General features: G+C 43.0%; 1 protein-coding gene across 1 annotated transcript in view; it reads right to left on the bottom strand.

The window, feature by feature from the left end:
• The window catches only part of HTRA3 (HtrA serine peptidase 3), a 59,701-nt gene extending 42,948 nt beyond the window's left edge, over positions 1 to 16,753 (bottom strand). Inside the window, exons 1-2 of the mRNA XM_073001015.2 lie at positions 16,261 to 16,753; positions 2,758 to 2,857 (exon numbers count right to left, since the gene is read on the bottom strand). Coding sequence (XP_072857116.2) covers positions 2,758 to 2,857; positions 16,261 to 16,663 — 503 coding nt within the window. The 5' untranslated portion in view covers positions 16,664 to 16,753. The remainder of the gene's footprint in view (positions 1 to 2,757; positions 2,858 to 16,260) is intronic.
• Positions 16,754 to 20,511: the final 3,758 nt, after the last annotated feature.

Genomic DNA, 20,511 nt, shown 5'->3' with positions numbered 1-20,511 from the left:
TATGTCAGATAAACTTCGCTGCTATTCACTCTTTCATAAATTTAAACTTGGGCTAAATTGCAAAAGCCTGACATGAGTATACAGAACATTGGCTAATATTCCCCCTGCCAGTAAAGTTTCCAGATGTCTACACTCACTGCAAGGGGTAGCACCAAGAAAGCAACACAAATAAATACGCTTCCCAAAAGACACTATTGGATACAACAACATGTGGTGGATGAACACGTCAAAACACCAAGAACTTGATACATGGAAGATTTTCTTTGAAGCAAAGTTTCAGTCTATGGGGAGATGATCCAAATCAGTAACTATTCCTTAAATGTAACCGTATACGGTGTTGTTTTCAGGGATGGGAGGGGGGGTTATGAGTCAAGACTCCCTGTCGAGTCCAACCTGAGTCACACTGGCAACTTGACTTGGGCTCGACTTGGGGTTTTTTCCCTAATGACTCGCACTCGACTCACAACTTGGAGCCATTTTTATGAGTTGTGTCTCGAGTTCCCCCCACTGTCTCCTAGCTGAGCATGCCCAGAAGCAAAAGGCTTGGCTCCTGGAAGGGAAGCCAGGCCTGTGGCTTGCTTCTGAAGACAGCATCATGAGGTGACAATGGAAGCAGGTAGGCTCTGGGGCGGCAGTGGCACGAACAGTTTGGTGCCGGTGGTGGTGTGACGGCATCAAGAGCAGGTGGGCAGCAAGGGGCCAGGAGCCAGGCTCACTCCTACTGAACATGTGCAGAGGCAGTGGCTGGCTCTGGAAAAGGAAGCCAGGCCTGTTGCCTATGCACACACGCACACTCCCTCCCAACCATCCAAGACTAGGGACTTTGACTCAAGGCCTGGGACTTGGGACTTGGTACCAAAGACCTGGGACTTGATTTGCATCTTGCACGAAAGAGCTGGACTCAGGGCTTGGGTCCAAAGGCTTATCACCATTCTTCCTTGTTTTATCCCTCAGTCTCTATCCACATATGCTGAAGTCACAATTGCAGCTTCAATAGAACCATGTAAATGAAAGTATTAGGTTTGCCAGCAGTCATGTTTATACTTCGGTAAATCCTTCAAAAAAAAAAAAAGCCCTCTGGTTTATGAATGTGAGATATTGCTTCTGTGTCCACAGTTCAAAACTCCTGGAAATGGTATGACATTGCTGTGCAATATTGTGCCCATGCAAGAAACAGTGTGCCAAGCTTCACAGCCTAAAGGTTTATGACACCACTGTCAGCAGTCAAGATGGTGCACAAAATCCCTTCCTGGATTCACTAATATTCACAAACAAGACACCAAGCAAAGGAAAATCACAGAACCTGACTCCTTTTTTCAACAGTTAACCACATCTAATCCAGACACAATTAACTGTAACTTCCATCACTCTCATTTTCTGTGGCTCCTCTCTACCTTTGAAGCCTCCGCCTCTCTTTTTAGCTCCTCTTTCTCTCTCACTCTCTCCATTCCTCTATTCTCTCTCTCCCTCTTCCTCCTTGCCCATGGCTCCTCTCTCTGTTCCTCCCCATTCCACGGTTTCTTTTTATGTGTGTTTATTTGTTTAAAGACACTTATTTCTGTGATAAACTGAAGTCCCAATATACCATCTTGGACAGAAGTAAGCCCCATTCTTCTCAATGAGACTTATTAGTTTCCTAAAGTACCAGCAAGAAGTTTGGGCAATTGCTACAGAATACTTCAATATGCATTCTCCTATGTAAAACATGCATCCTTAATGCCCTATAATTTCTAACAGAAAGTACGGATCAACTTCAATTTTTTGAAAGCATGTACAGTGGGCCCTTGACGTACACATGGCTTGACGTGCGTACTTTTCGAGGTACAGTACTGACTTCTCCAGCCATAAAATTTACAATCGACTTGCGGCCGGAGAATCGACCTATGGACCAGAAGGGGGAGGCTGGGAAAGAGCCAAATTCAAATTTGGCACTTTCCCCACCTCCCCCTTCCAGTCTGTCGGGGCGGGGGACCTCCGAGAGGCCTCTGGCAGCAACGGGGAAGCCCTTGGAGGCCTCAGGCAGTGGCGGGGGACCCCTGGAAGGCTTCAGACAGGTAAGGTGTCTTTATTTTAATTTTGTGTGTGTGTGTGTGTGTGGTTCTTGGTCTGGTTACGGATTACAGGGTTTTCAATGCATTCCTATGGGAAAGGGACCCTCGACCTACGGACTTTGCAACCTGCGGCCACCGTTCCAATACAGATTAATTCTGTAGGTCAAAGGTCCACTGTACTAGTAGAAACTATTTCTTTTTCAAGAAGCAGTGGCATTTGAAACATAACTAACACATTCATTATAAGTGGCAAATATTAGTAAAATGAAATCATGGGGAGGGAAGGTGGGAAAGTTTTCTGAAACAAATAACACCAAAAGTAGCTGTCCAACCTTCTCCAAATTTGGCACAGTGCAAGTCCATGTCGTCTACGCTCATTACGCCTAACATGGTCCTGATGCAAGAACCATAAAAAATGGTAACTTTCCCCTCTCTTATTAGTGATGGCTTACAGAATGCTGTTTTGACTGGTCATGCAATATCAGGACTTCACTATGCAGCCCACAATAGAACTCTTTTCCTGGATGATGCAATAGTTATCTGGTCTCTGCAAGAAGACAGTGCAAGAATTTTGGGGAGCCTCTCTGACACAAGACCATGGTGAGATATTAAGGTAATAACAAGGCATTCCTAGCTAACAATAATTGCAAAAAATATTTTTGGCAATAATAATTTTCTTTTTCATCCCAAAATGCAACCAACTTACCTTAGGAAAAGTTCAATATGCACAACTGCTGGTGCAATTTTCTCCACCACATCTGCAATGAAGTTAAATTTATATCTTGGGCTGTTTCGCTGTTGATGACCTGCACTAGCAAAGAAAATTGAACATATTATTGAGAAATTAGAAATTAAAAAAGATTTTGCTGATTTCTACTTAAGGTGAGCCTTAGATGAAAATATTACTTTCTCCTCTGCACAATGCTGGTTCCTCCACTGTCCAGATTCCTACTTCTATGCAGAGGGAATGCCACTCTCCATATCATCATCATCATCATCATTGCTCCCAGACTATGAAATGTCCTCACAGTCGTATTTAGTTCACAGTTGTATTTTAAGAGAGAGTGCAACAACACATCTCATAAACGTAGTCTCTTAAACTTTTAATATTTATTGATTACTGTAATAATTTTAATGACTGGAATCCTCTTCAATATTTAGGTGTAAGTAAGAAGAACTGTGGACATTGCTGAAGCTAACTGATGAGATGCCAGTTGCATATCAGTTTATTTGATGACATGACTGATATACACATAGCATGCACATACCAACAAAATGATTACAGTAATCAATAAATATTAAAATATTTTAAAGGACCAAACTTATGTGATGTGCTGTTGCAACCTCCCTTAAAAGCAGCAAATGTGGGAACTCTGTGCAAATGGGAAGGCATTTCATAATCTGGGAGCAATGATGATGATGATGATGACGTATGTTTCACAATTAGCTGCAATTAGCCACAGCAACTTCTTCAAATTCTCTTACACATAATGACCAACAGAATTTTGCTCATCATTTTATTATTTTACTCATTTTTAAATGTTTGTTGATTGCCTTTGAGTGCTATTTTTCAACTGAAAGGCAAGTTACAAATTTAAGAAATGCAAATAAAATATATTTATCAGTACATTTCTTCTCCAGTGACCTTAATACCTGCAGAGACATTCTATTTACAGCTAGTAATTGAGGAGCGGGGCAGTCAGTTTGTCACTCATCACTTCCTCCTTAAGACGTTCTCTGTTTCCTCAAGAAAAATGTTCCATTCTTTGTTCTTCTTCACCTGTAGTAGATAGTGAGCTATGAAGGCACCTTCATATTGACTTTCAGCATACCTGAATATATAAAAGCCATTTCTAAGGGCTTCTGTATTGAGACATAAGTTTTATCCTGTGTTGTCATGAACTTATGTTTATTTTCCAACAATAAACATATGTTTACCTCACCGTGAGCATCAAGAGTGATCACGTTCTTATCCATAAGGTCACTTGCCAGCCTACTCAATTCTACTAAAATAATGATCACCAGTTCCTACAAATTACGACTCAGTTAAAGCTATGCTAGTGCAAAGGATTCTTCTTGTTTTTTAAAGAGGCTACTGCAGTAAATGTGTCAAGCAAAGAAATAGAGACACAAAATGTGGGTACCACAGCAGAGGACAGAACTGTCTTTCCTGTCCATTTGAAAGATGACTAGAGAATTTACAGAATCACAGAAGTATACAGCTAGAAAAGATAGTAGTCAAGTCCAACGCCCCACTGAAGCAGGAAATCCACAGCTAACTTGTCCCCAGTAAGCAACTGTCAATGAAGGAGAGTCCGCCACCCTCTGAAGCAGTCCGTTCCATTGTCAAACAGCTCTTACTGCCAAAAGGTTCTTCTTAATGTTTAGGTGAAATCTCTCCTTTTTTGCAATTTTAATTCATTTTTTCAAGTTGTATACTCCGGAGTGAAGGAAGCCAAGCTTTCTCTATCTTTGCCTTCCATGTACATTCGTAGAGGATGGGGGAGAGAATTCTTTCAGATGGAGGGGGATGGGGTTATACAGTAGACTTCATTAGGAAAGTATGTGGAAAACTTCTCCACATTAGAGGTAGGGATACCTCTTGTTGCTCCCACACTGCAGCAAAGGAGAAAAATATACCTGAAAAGGCAAAGTAGCTGCAAAACAATCAAACACACAACTGGTGGCTGGCAACTTGTGGAAAAAAATGCCATTGTGCATACAGCATTTTATAACAGGGTTTTATTTGCCAATATCTTTAATTTACAATTTGTTTCAAATTCCTCACAATTTGTTGTTCTTGTTTTTCCCCTTGGCTTTCTGAACAAGAATATCATAATAAAAATGATAAATTACAATCAATTAAGTATAAATATTCCAGAAAAAATGTGTGGCAAGCAATGCTCTTCTTTTTCTTCTCTGAAACATTTATGTTTTTGTTTTGCTTTGCTACGGGAGCACGTCAGCTCTCTACACCAAGGAACTACTGGCTTCCAAAACAATATTTACTCCAGTACCAGGAGTATTAGTGGAAAAATTTTTAAAAGTTTAGGATCTTACTTCCCCAGAAGACTAATTAATTTTTTAAAATCTTATTACCGTTCATTTAGCCCATGGTCAAGCTCTTGTGCTGAAAGTCAACAGCTGAGTTAAGCAAAACATTCAAACGTACACACATACATAAAAACCAAAAGAAGATTATAAGGATATATCCAAGACTTTGAAAAAGGAAGTTCCTCTGCCCACATATCCCTGTTCCCACCCGCAGGTTTCTTTTTGCCCATGCCTTAAATCTATTTTATTGGTGATGAGGGCAACAGCCTTCAAATCCCTATGGAAGGGGCTACAGTTTCAAGATTTGGTTTGTTTGAGGCAATGTACCAAAAGCAATGTACCCTCCAGTTGTTAGATTCCCATATAATACTTTGGTAGAACTGAGAGCAAAGCCACCATTGGCTGAATATAGTTTGTGAAGCTTACGTTTCATGTTTAGAATTTGATAAAACTTGCTCAAAGGCAAATTTCAGTTCAGCTTCTAATTCTAGAGTTTCACATTTCCTTTCCTTCTGTTCACTGAGTATACTACTATGTACCCTGAAATATGATGCATTGGAGATATTTGGTCATGTAGCCTGGAAACAAACAGGAAAGAAAAAACATGCAAAAATGCATGTATTTGCCTCCATTCCAGTTTTGATATCTGGACTTGATATATATAAGTCACGTGCAGGGGAAAATATGGTTCAAGCAAATCTGACACAAAAATCCTTGATTTCTGAAGGGTGGACTTCCCTCAGATGAGGAAACTAGTTGGAAAGAAGGTGAAAGGTAAGGTGAAAAGAATCCAGTCTCTCCAGAGTGCATGGAGCCTGTTTAAAACAATGGTAGTAGAGGCCCAGTGGAAGTGTCTACCGGAAAGAAAGAAGGGGTCAGCTAAGTCCAAGAGGGTCCCGGCAGGGTTAACGACCAGAGTTAGAGAGGCTTTAAAGGGCAAGGAGGGGTCCTTCCATAAATGGAAATCCTTCCCAAATAAGGAAAATAAAAAGAAGCACAAGCTCTGGCAAAAGAAATGTAAGAAGATGATATGGAAGGCAAAGAAGGACTTTGAGGAACGTATGGCCAGCAATATAAAGGGGAATAATAAAAGCTTCTTTAAATATGTGAGAAGCAGGAAACCTGCCAGAGAAGTGGCTGGCCTTCTAGATGGTGAGAGAGATAAAGGGGAGATAAAGGGGGACTTGGAGATTGCAGAGAAATTAAATGAGTTCTTCCCATCTGTCTGACTAATGAATTAAATCAGATATAGGATAAAAGAGAGGATGCTTTAGACCTAATCAATAAATTGAAGATCAATATGTCGCCGGGCCCAGAATACCAGAAGCAGGGGACATCCACTCAAATTGAGTGTTGGGAGAGTGAGAACAGGCAAAAGAAAATCTTTCTTGACCCAGCGTGTTGTTAGTCCGTGGAACTCCTTGCCACAGGATGTGGTGATGGCATCTGGCCTAGATGCCTTTAGTAGAGGACTGGACAGATTCCTGGAGGAAAAGTCCATCACAGGTTACAAGCCACGATGGGGATGTATAATCTCCAGTCTTAAAAGGAAGGTACCTCAAAATGCCAGATGCAGAGGAGGGGTATCAGGAGACAGGGATCTAGTTGTCTCTTGCGCTCCCAGAGGCATCTGGTGGGGCCACTGTGAGGTACAGGAAGCTGGACTAGACGGGCCTTTGGCCTGATCCAGCAGGGCTTATGTTCTTATGTTCTTATGATGTGTTAAATGGCTTGGTTTATACTATTATATTATTATTCTTTAAAAACTGAATTAACAAGAATCCCAGTCCTTATATTATTATTCTTTAAAAACTGAATTAACAAGAATCCCAGTCCTTATTCACATATCTTCATGACTTAGCACTGGGTAGGAGCTGTTAAATTACTTACTTTTTGAAGTCTCAAATAATATTATTTTTGCCCACAGACAGCTAAAATAAACATTTTCGAACTGTCTGAAATGTGTAGAGAACAACCAAAATAAGAATGTTCCACAGTTTGAGTGGCTGGACTTCTTGACAGTGCTGTTGTTTTTCCAAAAACACTGAAATGGAAAGTTTTCTCACAAACTTTCTGCTGCTTTGAATCCACAGAGAATGATTTAGCACATGCAATGCACTTTTCCAGTTTTTGCCAACTAATGGTACATCATGTTAAAGTACACTTACAGAGCAATTTTACACCCTAATTATTCTGGGAGAAGTTGAAAGAGCCCAGCTGGTCAGCTGCTATACTATATATGTGCTCAACCAAGAGAAGGAGAATAAAAGCACATAACCAGAAACACTCCTAAATAAAAGAAGATAGTAGACTATTCCCTGCTTCCCCATTTGAAACACTAGTACCAACTAATCAAGAACTGTGCTAGTGAGAGTGACTACAATCATTTACACATGGAAGATCAATAATGGACACACGTCAACACACACCTTGCATCTCGGCAGTTATAAAGATGTTAATGCCCCCATCTCATCAGCCTAGCAAGACAGGCAGCAATAACCCTGGCCCAACAAGACCTAAGATGTCTGGTGTTCAAACACCGTGGAACTAGAGTTCTACGAAATTCTTCCGCCCATCAGCTGGGAACCCTAAGCATAGGATTGCTCGCTTAGGATTATTTAAGCAAGCTATAGTTTCTTGTAACAAAGTTCTCCAGGGTCTATACACAAATGCTAGGAATATGGGAACTGAACAATTTCCCACACTCCTGGCACTGAGTCCTGTGAAATCTTACTTCAGGAGGGTAAATTTGACTTCACAGGGATAACTGAAACTTATGGGATGACTCCCATGACTGGAATACAGTAATTCAAGGACATTAATTGTTCAAAAAGAACAAAAATAGAAAGACATTCAAAAATAATATTTCTGCACAGAAATGTGGATTAAAATAATTGGGGCAAAAAAAGAAGAATGTGGTAGTTGGATTCTACTACTGACTGCCTAATCAAGGAGAGGATGCAGATGAAACCTTTGAAAACCAAACTGCAAGAATTTCAAAAAGATACCATGTAGGACTAATGAGAGACTTAAATTGCTCTTAAATTGCTCTTGAGGAATTGGGAGCCAAATTCTGTCAAATGTGGCCCTTCCAAGAAACTACTGGCTTGCATTGCTAATAATTTTCTCCTACAAAAAGTGGGGCAAGCAACTAGAAGATTAATTATCCTTGGCTTGTTTCTAATCAATAGGGATGACTTGATGGATAAGTGGCAGTAAGTGAACTCTAGGGGAAGTGACCATGTTATACTTGATTTGTTTATTACAAAGTAAGCAAAAACTGAGTGTGTGCTGAATTTTAGGAAAGCTGACTTTAATAAATGCAGAACATTGATAACTAAGGTCCAATGACAGGAGATCCTCAAAGGAAAAGGAATTCAAGATTGGTAGGGATTTCTTTAAAAAGGGTGTTCTAAAGTCAGAACTACAAACAATTTCAACAAGAAATTTGCTGGAAGATAGCAAAAAGGACCCATGTGGCTTCACAAAAAGCTCAGAGAGGACGTGAGAACAAAAAAAGGAAGTGAAAGGAAGCAGCAAAGAATTGCAGAGGTGGCATTAGGAATTAGTTGAGAATGAACTGAGGTTAGCAAGAGACACTAAAAACATTTGTCAGGTACATGCGTAGCAAAAGACAGAAAAGGAATAGTGGCTCGGCCACTCAATTGGGCTGGCAAAATGGTAACAAATGACAAAGAAAACAAATAGTCAAGGAAAACCTCATTACTTTGAATGAGTTCAAATCTCCAGGGCAAGATGAACTGCATCCAGCTGAAAAACTCGCAGGGTCACTGTGTATTATTTTCTTGAAATAATGGAAGATGGGTGAAGTGACAAAAGATTGTAGGATGGCTAATGTTGTCCTTGTCTTCAAAGGGAGCAAAAGGAGGAACCTGGGAACTACAGACATCAATCCCAGGGAAAATTCTTGAGCAGATGTAAAACAGTCAGTCAGTCAGTACCTTGAAAACAATGCAGTGATAACTAGTAGTTGACATAGATTTTTCAAAAAAAAAATTCTGCCAAGCTAATATGATATAATTTTCTGATTAAGTAATCTCCGATAGATGGTGAGAATGTTGTAGACATATTATATCTTGACCTTTACCTTTTTTCAGCAAAGCTTGTGACAAAATGTCCCAAGATATTTTGATTAACAAGCTAACTAAGGGAAACTGGAACAACTATCTCAATCTGGGAGGAGGTAACAAGAGTGGTGCCATATAATAACTTATAAAACTGGAGAGCTTATCTGACATAACACTGAAGAAAATTGTCCACAAGAGAGACAAAAGGTGCTTGGTTGAGGGGGATGCTCACACTCTACTGGAATACTGCACTGTGTTATATCAGATAGGCACTGCAGTTCACAAGCTATATCAATCTAGTACTATGTCACTTGCCAAAATATTTTTAAAAATCAAAGAGGTGGAGTAGAGGGTAGTATTAATGACAGAGGAGGGTGAGCAACTCAATTCTCTGGTGAGGACTGTAGCAATTTGAGGTGTGGTGTGGATTCTTGCCCGGAAAACTGGCTGAGATAAGCATTCTATGTGAATGACCACAGCGATTTGACTGCCATAGGAAATTTGAATCAAGCCATATCAACCCAAGACAGCATTCTTTAGTCACACCCTAAGTCAATCCTAAAGACCCTCTGATGGAAAAAGCATTTATGAAACATTTAAGTAAAGTCATACAACAAGGTGTATTTTTGTCACCCGTAACTAGCAGGTTCATAAATAAGTCCCAATGAATTTAGTGGGCTTACACCTCAGTATCTGTAAATGGTGGTGGGTGGACTTCTATTTGGAATTTAAACATGTATCTGGAATATTTGTATCAATAAAAGCAGATGTGAAGGCAGAGAAGGCAGAGACTAAGTAGTCTCTCTCTCTCTCTCTCTCTCTGCCTTGTCCTGTTTGTAAAATGTTCTTTTGAAGGTATTTGTGTAGAATGGGAGGCACTGGGATTTCACAGCAAACATCAGTGATAGAACCACTTATTTTAGCTCTAAAGGAACATTTAACTGCTGTTGTTTTTTTCTAATTTTGGATACGGAGCTGTCTCCTCTCCCATTTCATGCTGGTCAATGAAAAAACCGAACTACCCAACGCTAAACTTTTCAGACAGTTTGTTTTTGCACAGCCCAATGATCCATGAAGTGAACTGAAGAAACTTTTGCTAGTACAAAAGCTGAGCTGACAAACAAAGAGTGATGTTTTCTTGAGAGTCAGCTGGTATGCATCTCTCCCTGTCCCTGCCATTTAGTGATACCACAAGGGCATAAGTCCAAGATCCCTCGGAGAACTGGGGCCTCAGATGCAGCAGACTCACATATTTTGAAGTATATGAACACTAAGCATCTGGCCTAAAATCACCTCACTGCAACTGCATGCAGAAATGCATGAAAGAAAATTTAGAGAGAGAAGTTCCATAAGTTTTAGGTTCTTCTACCCCAATGACTCTGAGGACATGAATGATGGTTTCCTGGAACAGATGACAAAATTTTGCAGAGGTGAGTCATAAGGTGATTTTAATAGCTTTCAAAAGTTAACAGGGAAAGCAAAGGGATACATTGGCCGGGACTTAATTCTAGCCAATATAAAAGAACTGGTTGATCAAATAAAAGTGGCAGAAACTTGCAGGACAGCAACCATGCCTGTTACAGATGACTGGCTACTATTCAGCATACATTAAAGGAGATGCTTGTGAGAGAAAGACCTTCTCAGGTTTCCTATATTATCCTTTACTTGTTCTGACTTCTGCTGACCTTCCTTCAACCAAGACTGATAGTATGATGTCGCTTCCCTCCTTCTCAGTTCTTTCCAGCAGAGGACAGAGGAGACATCTTGCTTTTGTTTCTTCAGAGGTGTGGGAAGCCAATTATTCCTGCACCTCTGCATTAGTGAGCCAGAACCAGGTTTCCTATTGCTTTCCCATTTCAATGCTGACATCCAATTGGGCAATGTACGCAACAAAAGACCAACGAAATCATCACCTATGAAAATTTTTAAATTAAACTTTTCCAACCCCAACCCCCCAAAGTCCCAAGGTTCTCTTCAGATCCCCTCCATCATGAGGAAGTAGTTGGGGAACACCTGATGGGAGAAAGCTTGAATCTCTAAAAATCACCACCACCAGTAAAATCATCCTCAAATTGGCAATTATTTAAAAACTGGAAGATTTCACCCCTGTGCCATAGTCCCTGCTGGCTTCCCCGTGAGGAAAGGGCTTCCAGGGAAGCTCTGGGATATTTTAAGGCAATCACTGATTTTTAATCATCAGCCTTATAACTTGTGGCAACAGGATGTCAGCCAATCATTTTTCTAATAAACATTAGCTTTCTTATTTTCTTAGAAGAGGTGTGGATGTGATTTCGTTCCAAAAGGAGTGTGCTTTGCTAACCATTCCAATTTGCAGGAACTGAATACACAATCTCCTAAGAAAGTCATCAAGAGTATTTTTTAGAATATTTTTAACAAGTTATTTGGATATTTATCTATCTTCTGAAATTCTATATGTGGGACAGGAAGCAACAGTTAGAACTGGATATGGAACAACTGATTGGTTCAAAATTGGGAAAGGAGTATGACAAGGCTGTATATTGTCCCCCGGCTTATTTAACTTGTATGCAGAATACCTCACGCGAAAGGCTGGACTGCATGAATCCCAAGCCGGAATTAAGATTGCCGGAAGAAATATCAACAACCTTCGATATGCAGATGATACCACTCTGATGGCAGAAAGTGAGGAAGAATTAAGGAACCTTGTAATGAGGGTGAAAGAGGAGAGTGGAAAAAATGGTCTGAAGCTCAACAACAACAAAACTAAGATCATGGCCACTGGTCCCATCACCTCCTGGCAAGTCAAAGGGGAAGATATGGAGGTAGTGACAGATTTTACTTTCTTGGGCTCCATGATCACTGCAGATGGAGACAGCAGCCACGAAATTTAAAAGACGCCTGCTTCTTGGGAGGAAAGTGATGACAAACCTTGACAGCATCTTAAAAAACAGAGGCCTCACCTTGCCGACAAAGGTCCGCATAGTCAAAGCTATGGTTTTTCCAGTAGTGATGTATGGAAGTGAAAGCTGGACCAGAAAGAAGGCCGACCGCCAAAGAATTGATGCTTTTGAATTGTGGTGCTAGAGGAGACTCTTGAGAGTCCCCTGGACTGCAAGGAGAACATACATATCCATTCGGAAGGGAATCAAACCTGAGTGCTCACTGGAAGGACAGATTCTGAAGCTGGGGCTCCAATACTTCGGCCCTCTCGTGAGAAGAGAAGACTCCCTGGAAAAGACCCTAATGTTAGGAAAGTGTGAGGGCAAGAAGAGAAGGGGATGACAGAGGATGAGATGGTTGGACAGTGTCATCGAAGCTACCAACATGAATTTGACCCAACTCTGGGAGGCAGTGGAAGACAGGAGGGCCTGGCGTGCTCCGGTCCATGGGGTCACAAAGAGTCGGACACGACTTAATGACTAAACAACAACAACAACATTTAGATACTAGAAACTATATAGAAATAGATTAAATATCACAAAGCTGATGCAATACTGGACAGTGTTAGTAGAAGCACAGTGCTCGGCCACCTTAAACAGTAGTTCCAGTCTATTCTCTGTTACCCAGATTACAACTGGTGCAATGTGTCCAGCTTCAGGCATCCCATTTTAAGGAAGGTACTGATGAACATCTAGAAAAGAGTGACCAGGAAGGTGAGCAGTCCAGAAACTCTGAAATCCATGGAAAAGAATATTTATTCTCTCATGCTTTTGGGGTTGGCATAGAACTAATGAGTGAAACTTGAGGGAAGCAAACTTCCGCTAAGTATTGGAAGAATTATTTTCACAGTGAGAGGTGTTTAGCAATGGCTTGTCCCAGGAGGTCATGGATTCTCCAACATAGCAGGTGTTTAAGGAAAGGATGCTGCAGTTGCTTCCTGCACTACAGAATTTGCAATGAACAAGGACTGGGTAATCTCTTCCAGCTTGGTGATACTAATTTTCCTACTGAGCTAATCCTACAAGGGAGAAAAGTTGCTGCCAGATTGGTAATGGAAACTCCTTCCTAAACCAGGAATAAGGGATCAATAAATAAATACCTTTCATTATAAGACATAAGACATAAGACATAAGAAATTTATTTGTCATTGCGCTCACAAGTGGGTGCAACGAAATGAGGTGCTCTTCCCCAAGGTAAAACTGGACAACACTACAAAAAAAAGTTAAAATATACACAACTTTCACCATCCAAATATAGATACCCCGTTTTCTCTCAGCAATTAAAATCCACCAAAAACCTATGGCCCCACATTTAAACTCAATACTGCACTTGGGTAAAAACTGTTCTTGAATCTGCTTGTCCTTGCTTTCAATACCCTGAATCTCCTTCCTGATGGTAATAGTTTAAAGAGCTGATATCCCGGATGAGAGGAGTCTTTCAGTATGTTAGATATCTTCCTCTTACATCTGTTCTTATACAATTCTTCCAAAGAGGGGAGTGAACAGCCAACGATGTTTTGGGCCGTCTTAATCACCCTTTGAATTGCCTTTTTCTCTGCCACTGTGCAGCTCGTGAACCATACACAGAGACAGTAGGATAATATGCTCTCAATCGAACTCCGATAGAAGGTGATTAACAAACTCTCAGTCAATTGTTGCTTTCTAAGAATCCTTAGAAAATACAACCGTTGTTGTGCCTTCCTGATTAACGCAGCGGTGTTTGCACTCCAAGTCAGGTCATTTGTTATGATAGTCCCAAGAAACTTACATTCAACCACCTGTTCCACACAAACTCCATCTATATACAGTGGCTGAATGTCTGCTCTTTTTTTCCTATAGTCCACTATGAATTCCTTGGTTTTTTGGATGTTAAATAAAAGATTGTTTTTTTTGCACCAGCGGGATAGCTGTAATACCTCGTCCCGATACGCAGACTCATCATCCCCAGAGATAAGTCCTACTAGTGTAGTATCGTCTGCAAATTTGATAATCCTATTACTGGGATGGTTATTGGTGCAATCCGATGAATAAATGGAGAACAGTAGTGGACTAAGGACACAGCCTTGTGGAGTGCCAGTGCTGAGTATCTTGTCAGTAGAGATGTAGTCATTCAGTTTAACCCTTTGTGGACGATTTGTTAAAAAATCCAAAATCCACAGACAGATAGAATCTGGAAAATCAAGATCTTTAAGTTTGTCTATTAATCTGTGGGGTATAATGGTGTTAAAAGCAGAGCTAAAGTCCGCGAACAGCATTCTTACATAATTCCCTTGTGTTTCCAAGTGGGATAAAGCCATATAAAGCACAGTATTGATCGCATCCTCGGTTGATCTATTTTCTTTATAAGCAAACTGAAGCCCATCAAAGGGATGAGGAAGGCAGGAGATAATATATTTCCGAACTAACTGCTCAAAGCACTTCAATCTTAATGAAGATTGAAGTTAGTGCCACCGGCCTGTAGTCATTCGGACTGTTTGTAGGCAACTTTTTAGGCAGTGGAACGATGATGGAAGCCTTGAGACAGACGGGAACTGCGCATAGTGTCAGGGATCTATTAAAAATTACAGTCCATATCCCGGCTAGCTGATCAGCACAGTCTTTTACCACCCGACCAGGAATTAAGTCGGGTCCAGCTGCTTTTCTGGAGTTAACCACTTTCATAGTCTGTCTCACATCCTGCTCATTCACAATGAAGGGGGGACTCTGCTGAGTAAATGATGGCAAACGAACAGTTTCAGTTTGATCGATCTCGAATCGAGCAAAAAAGTTGTTCAACTGCTCAGCCACCTCCACACCTCCGCCTGAGGAAACCTTTTTTGCTTTGTAGTTTGTTAGTTGTTGAACCCCCTGCCAAACTTGCCTCATGTTATTGCTGAGAAAGCAGTCTTCAATTCTCCTCTTGTATTCGGCCTTAGCTTGCTTAATGCCTCTCCTCAAATTCGTTCTTGCTGCACTGTAGTCTAGATCATCCCCAGACTTAAAAGCCTTATTTCTAGCATACAACAGGCGTCTAACCTTCCCGGTCATCCAAGGTTTTTGATTGGGATAAACCCGGATACGTTTATCCACTGTGACCGTGTCAATACAGTGTGCCATATACCCTAACACTGCAGCTGTATGTTCTTCCAGATCAGGATGGTCAAAAATTTCCCAATTTGTTTGTTCAAAACAGTCCTTTAACTGCTCCATTGCTCCCTCCGGCCAGCTTTTCACTGTCTTGACTACTGGCCCTGACTGTTTTCTCAGAGGAATATACTCCGGAGCTAAAAACAGGGACATATGGTCAGACTGGCCCAAGTGTGGCAATTGTAATATCCTGTATCCATTTGCAATATTCGTGTAGACCTTATCTAAGGTGTTCAGCCCCCTAGTAGCACACCTTACATGTTGATGGAATTTGGGGAGGACTGCACGTAGATCTACATGATTGAAGTCTCCTGCAATAATGTATACAGCATCCGGAAATTTACTTTGCGGATATAGTACTTTGCATAGGCTAAAGAAAAATTACAATGTCTTCTGCTAGGAAGAATACCCTGTCAGGGAACGAACACCACTGAGCAGTTGGATTTTCTCCTACTACAGCAGACCTGATAAAGACCTCAAGCAGTAAGAGGGGGAAAGGTGGTATTGTTTCTCATGATATAGACACATTTCTTTTGTATTACTATAAACTCTGGTCAAACAGGTATTGCAGGTTTTTGAAGTACTACAAAGCCCAGCAAAACCGATCCAAGGGCATTAACAAGTGGCTTACAGGAGAGCCCCAGAGGGGCAATAATGCCTGTCATACCATCTTTAATTGTTCTGAGAAAATAAGATAGTCCTCTACCACTAACTCGCTCTTGTATTTCTCAAAGTCAAATGACTCAACTGGACACAGGAGCTGCTGAAATAACTCAGATTTATAACAGGGTCAGGAGAGGGGAAGAAAAATGAAGATGGCATTCCAGCTGTTCAAACTGAAGGAAGGCTTCAGCCCAGGAAGGTGTGAAGGGCCCGTCCCTCCTCCGACCTCAGTGGATCCCCAACTGTCCTCTTGCGCACTCCCTTCTCTCCCCAACTAACCCTTTCTCGCCTGCCGAACCAACACCGCCCTCCGGCCGCGCGTGGCACCGGGCTCTCCCCCACCCCCCGTCGGGCTCTTACCGGCTCGGCAGGCGCCCTTCTGGACCTGGTGCACCGGCGGGAGAGCCTGCTGCAGGGCTTGGCGCTCGGCGGTCTTCAGGCGGCAGACGTTGGCGTAGGTCCGGCCGTCGCTGCCGCAGACGGGAGCGCTGAGCTTGCACCGGCACACGCCGCGGGTCTGGTCGGCGGAGGGGAAGCGGCACTGGAGGCCGTCGCCACACGGGGGGTCCTCCGGGAGCCCGCACGCCTCGCCCTCGCCCGCCGCGCACACCAGGCAGCAGTTGCAGCCGTCGGGCACGTACCCGCTCGGGCAGCTGGGGCTCGGGCACCGGGACACGTCGCAGCGCGCCGGGCACCGCTCGCCCCAGCCCCAGCCCCGCGCCAGGGCGGCCAGCCCCGCCAGCGCCACCAGCAGCGCCCTCATGGCCCCCGGCTCCGCCGCGCCACACGCCGAGACCGCTCGCCTCCAAAGGCCGCCGCCGGGACTCGCGGGACTCGCGGGAGGCGATGGGCAAAGACCGCACGGTCAAGCGGCGCGGCGGCGGCGGCGGCGGCGGGCCCGCCTTCTGGGGCGGGGCCTCTCCTGGCGCGCCCCCCCCCCCGCCCCCTGCTTGCGGGTCTCACGGGCGGGGCCGAAGCGGTGGAAGGGCGCTTGCCGAAGACCGGCCCGGACGGTTTTCGCCTGCTTGCGGGGAACGTCCAGCCGACGTCTCTTGGGCGAAAACGGCAACGGGCAGAGCGGCGGCGGGGACTCAAGATGCCCGAAGCGAAGGCTCGTTCCTTTACTCCCACGTGAAGGGCCGAGCAGTTCTCTCCGCGGGCTGCTGCAAACTTGGTTACTTTGACAACCCAGTACTGTAGCTGGGTGTTCTTCCGTCACTTTCCGGGGCTTCAGTCCTTCTCACTGACAACCGCGCAGAGTCAAGGAATGGGGAAAACTCTTAAGCAGGGAATGCAGGCCGGAGAAAGGTCAGGCTGGCTTTGCCTCGAGGTGTGAACAAGGCGGCTGACTGGGTGGGAGGGAGGGGGGTCCCATTAATTGGACGGGAGGGGGCGATCCCTCGCTTCCATCGACGTGCAGCGCAAGCAAAGAAATCCGAATCCTGGGCCAGCTATTCCAGTATGTTTTTGTGCGTTATTATATACATTTTCACATCCACACCCAATTCCATATGAATAAATCATCCCAGTTCAGAAGGATGCCGAGACATAAAGGAGGGGATGTGAAATTATGTTGGCAGTCCTTCACTGAATTCCAAGAAGATGCATATATAGTCTTGTTCTGTAAACAGCTGAAAGAGAATGTATTATAGGGCAGTGGCCAGTAATAACAATGTAGGACCTAGTGATTATGTCCATCTTTCCAGGCATTCCGGGGAACTAAAATTACTAGCTTGAGGACAGGGGATTGCTTTTCAGGATGACATAGCCTATGGTTTTGAAAAGCAGAATTCCTTCCTAAAATTAAATTAGCACATGGACACATTAGAGACTGGGAAATTGTTTCATTCCTGTTAATTAATTCACTGCTTAAATCAATAGCACCAAACTAAACAGCAAGATTGACAGTTTTCTTACACTGTTGACCCTTAATGGCACTTCTGCCCTTGTAGTTCCTTCAAAAGTGCTGTTTTAAAATTATTCTCTCCTATGTAGCACTTTAGCTAAGACTGCGCTGTGTTTAAGGAAGGGTCCTTGTAAATCATCCTGCCTGTTCTTCCTAGTTTGAGTCACATGTTGATTCAGCTTCAGACTACTGCTGGTGATGTTTATTGTTCATATTCTCCTTGTTATTTTTACATTACTTTCCAAAATAGAGAAGTTTACATAGTGAAAAATAATTAACTTAAAAAGGGGATTGAAAATAAAACAGCCAACATTATACTGCCATTGTAAAAAACACTGGTAAGGCCACACCTGGAGTATTGCATACAGTTCTGGTTGCCACACCCCAAAAAAGACATAGTGGAACTGGAAAAGGTGCAGAAGAGAGCAACCAAAATGATGACTGGGCTGGGGCACCTCCCTTATGAGGAAAGGCTACAGTGTTTGGGGCTCTTTAGTCCAGAGAAAAGGCAGCTGAGGGGGGACATGACTGAGACATATAAAATTATGCAGGGGATGGATAAAGTGGGTAGACGGAAGCTCTTTTCCCTCTCGCGTAATACCAAAACCAGGGGACATCAACTCAAACTGAGTGTTGGGAGAGGGAGAACAGACAAAAGAAAATATTTCTTTACCCAGTGTGTTGTTAGTCCGTGGAACTCCTTACCACAGGATGTGGTGATGGCATCTGGCGTAGATGCCTTTAAAAGAGGATTGGACAGATTCCTGGAGGAAAAGTCCATCACAAGTTGCAAGCCATGAGCGGGATGTATAATCTCCAGGCTTAAAAGGAAGGTACCTCCAAATGTCAGATGCAGGGGAGGGGTATCAGGAGACAGGTATCTAGTTTTCTCTTGGGCTCCCAGAGACACCTGGTGGGGCCACTGTGGGATACAGGAAGCTTGACTAGACAGGCCCTTGGCCTGATCCAGCAGGGCTCTTACATTAATGAAAGGACAAACTGATCCCTTTTACAGCAGCTATTTTAAGGTATTTTCCCCCTTCCCAAACTGCCAAAGATGGTATTATTCTTGTTTTCCCCGGAAAAGAAAACTCAATCACAAAAAGACTTACTAACTCATTCTGACACAGTCATATAAAAATATACTGTCTATTAAAGTACACATGAAAGAAAATGCATGTGGTTTGATAGATTTTTCTCTTCAGGCATTCTGTCAGAGCACAATCCCACTTGTAACGCAAGCCTGTGTTTACCTGTCAGTGACAGAGAAAACCAGGGAACTCGGAACTTCCAGCTTGACACTTAGTCAAGACAGCAGCTTTGTTTGTTTGTTCAGTCGTTTAGTCGTGTCCGACTCTTCGTGACCCCATGGACCAGAGCACGCCAGGCCCTCCTATCTTTCACTGCTTCCTGGAGTTGTGTCAAATTCATGTTGGTTGCTTCGATGACATTGTCCAACCATCTCATCCTCGGTCATCCCCTTCTCCTCTTGCCTTCACACTTTCCCAACATCAAAGTCTTTTCCAAGGAGTCTTCTCTTCTCATGAGATGGCCAAAGTACTGGAGCCTCAGCTTCAGGATCTGTCCTTCCAATGAGCACTCGGGGTTGATTTCCTTTAGAATTGATAGGTTTGTTCTCTTTGCAGTCCAGGGAACTCTCAAGAGTCTCCTCCAGCACCACAATTCAAAGGCATAAATTCTTCGGCGGTCAGCTTTCTTTATGGTCCAGCTCTCACTTCCATACAACACTACAGGAAAAACCATAGCTTTGACTATTCGGACTTTTGTTGGCAAGGTGATGTCTCTGCTTTTTAAGATGCTGTCAAGGAAAATAGAGGAAAATAACAGAAAAGGAAAAACCAGAGATCTGTTCAGGAAAATTGGAGATATTAGAAGAAAATTTTGTGCAAAGATGGACATGATAAAAGACAAAAATGGAAGGGACCTCACAGAAGCAGAAGACATCAAGAAGAGGTGGCAAGAATACACAGAGGAATTATGTCAGAAAGTTTTGGATATCCCGGACAACCCAGACAATATAGTTGCTGACCTAGAGCCAGACATCCTGGAGAGTGAGGTCAAGTGGGCCTTAGAAAACCTGGCTAACAACAAGGCCAGTGGAGGTGATGGCATTCCAGTTGAACTATTTAAAATCTTAAAGGATGGTGCTGTTAAGGTGCTACATTCAATATGCCAACAAATTTGGAAAACTCAACAGTGGCCAGAGGACTGGAAAAGATCAGTCTACATCCCAATACCAAAGAAGGGCAGTGCCAAAGAATGCTCCAACTACCGGACAATTGCACTCATCTCACACGCCAGTAAGGTTATGCTCAAAATCATACAAGGTAGGCTTCAGCAGTATGTGGACCGAGAACTCCCAGAAGTACAAGCGGGATTCCGAAGGGGCAGAGGAACTAGAGACCAAGTTGCCAACATGCGCTGGATTATGGGGAAAGCCAGAGAGTTCCAGAAAAACATCTATTTCTGCTTCATTGACTATGCAAAAGCCTTTGACTGTGTGGACCACAGCAAACTATGGCAAGTCCTAAAAGAAATGGGAGTGCCTGACCACCTTATCCATCTCCTGAGAAACCTATATGTGGAACAGGAAGCAACAGTTAGAACTGGATATGGAACAACGGGTTGGTTCAAAATTGGGAAAGGAGTACGACAAGGCTGTATATTGTCCCCCGGCTTATTTA

Source organism: Pogona vitticeps, chromosome 5 (genome assembly GCF_051106095.1).
Source record: "Pogona vitticeps strain Pit_001003342236 chromosome 5, PviZW2.1, whole genome shotgun sequence".
In the NCBI taxonomy this organism is placed as follows: domain Eukaryota; kingdom Metazoa; phylum Chordata; class Lepidosauria; order Squamata; family Agamidae; genus Pogona; species Pogona vitticeps.
The sequence above is the reverse complement of the archived record's forward strand: the minus strand, read 5'-3'. Positions and strand labels throughout refer to the sequence as shown.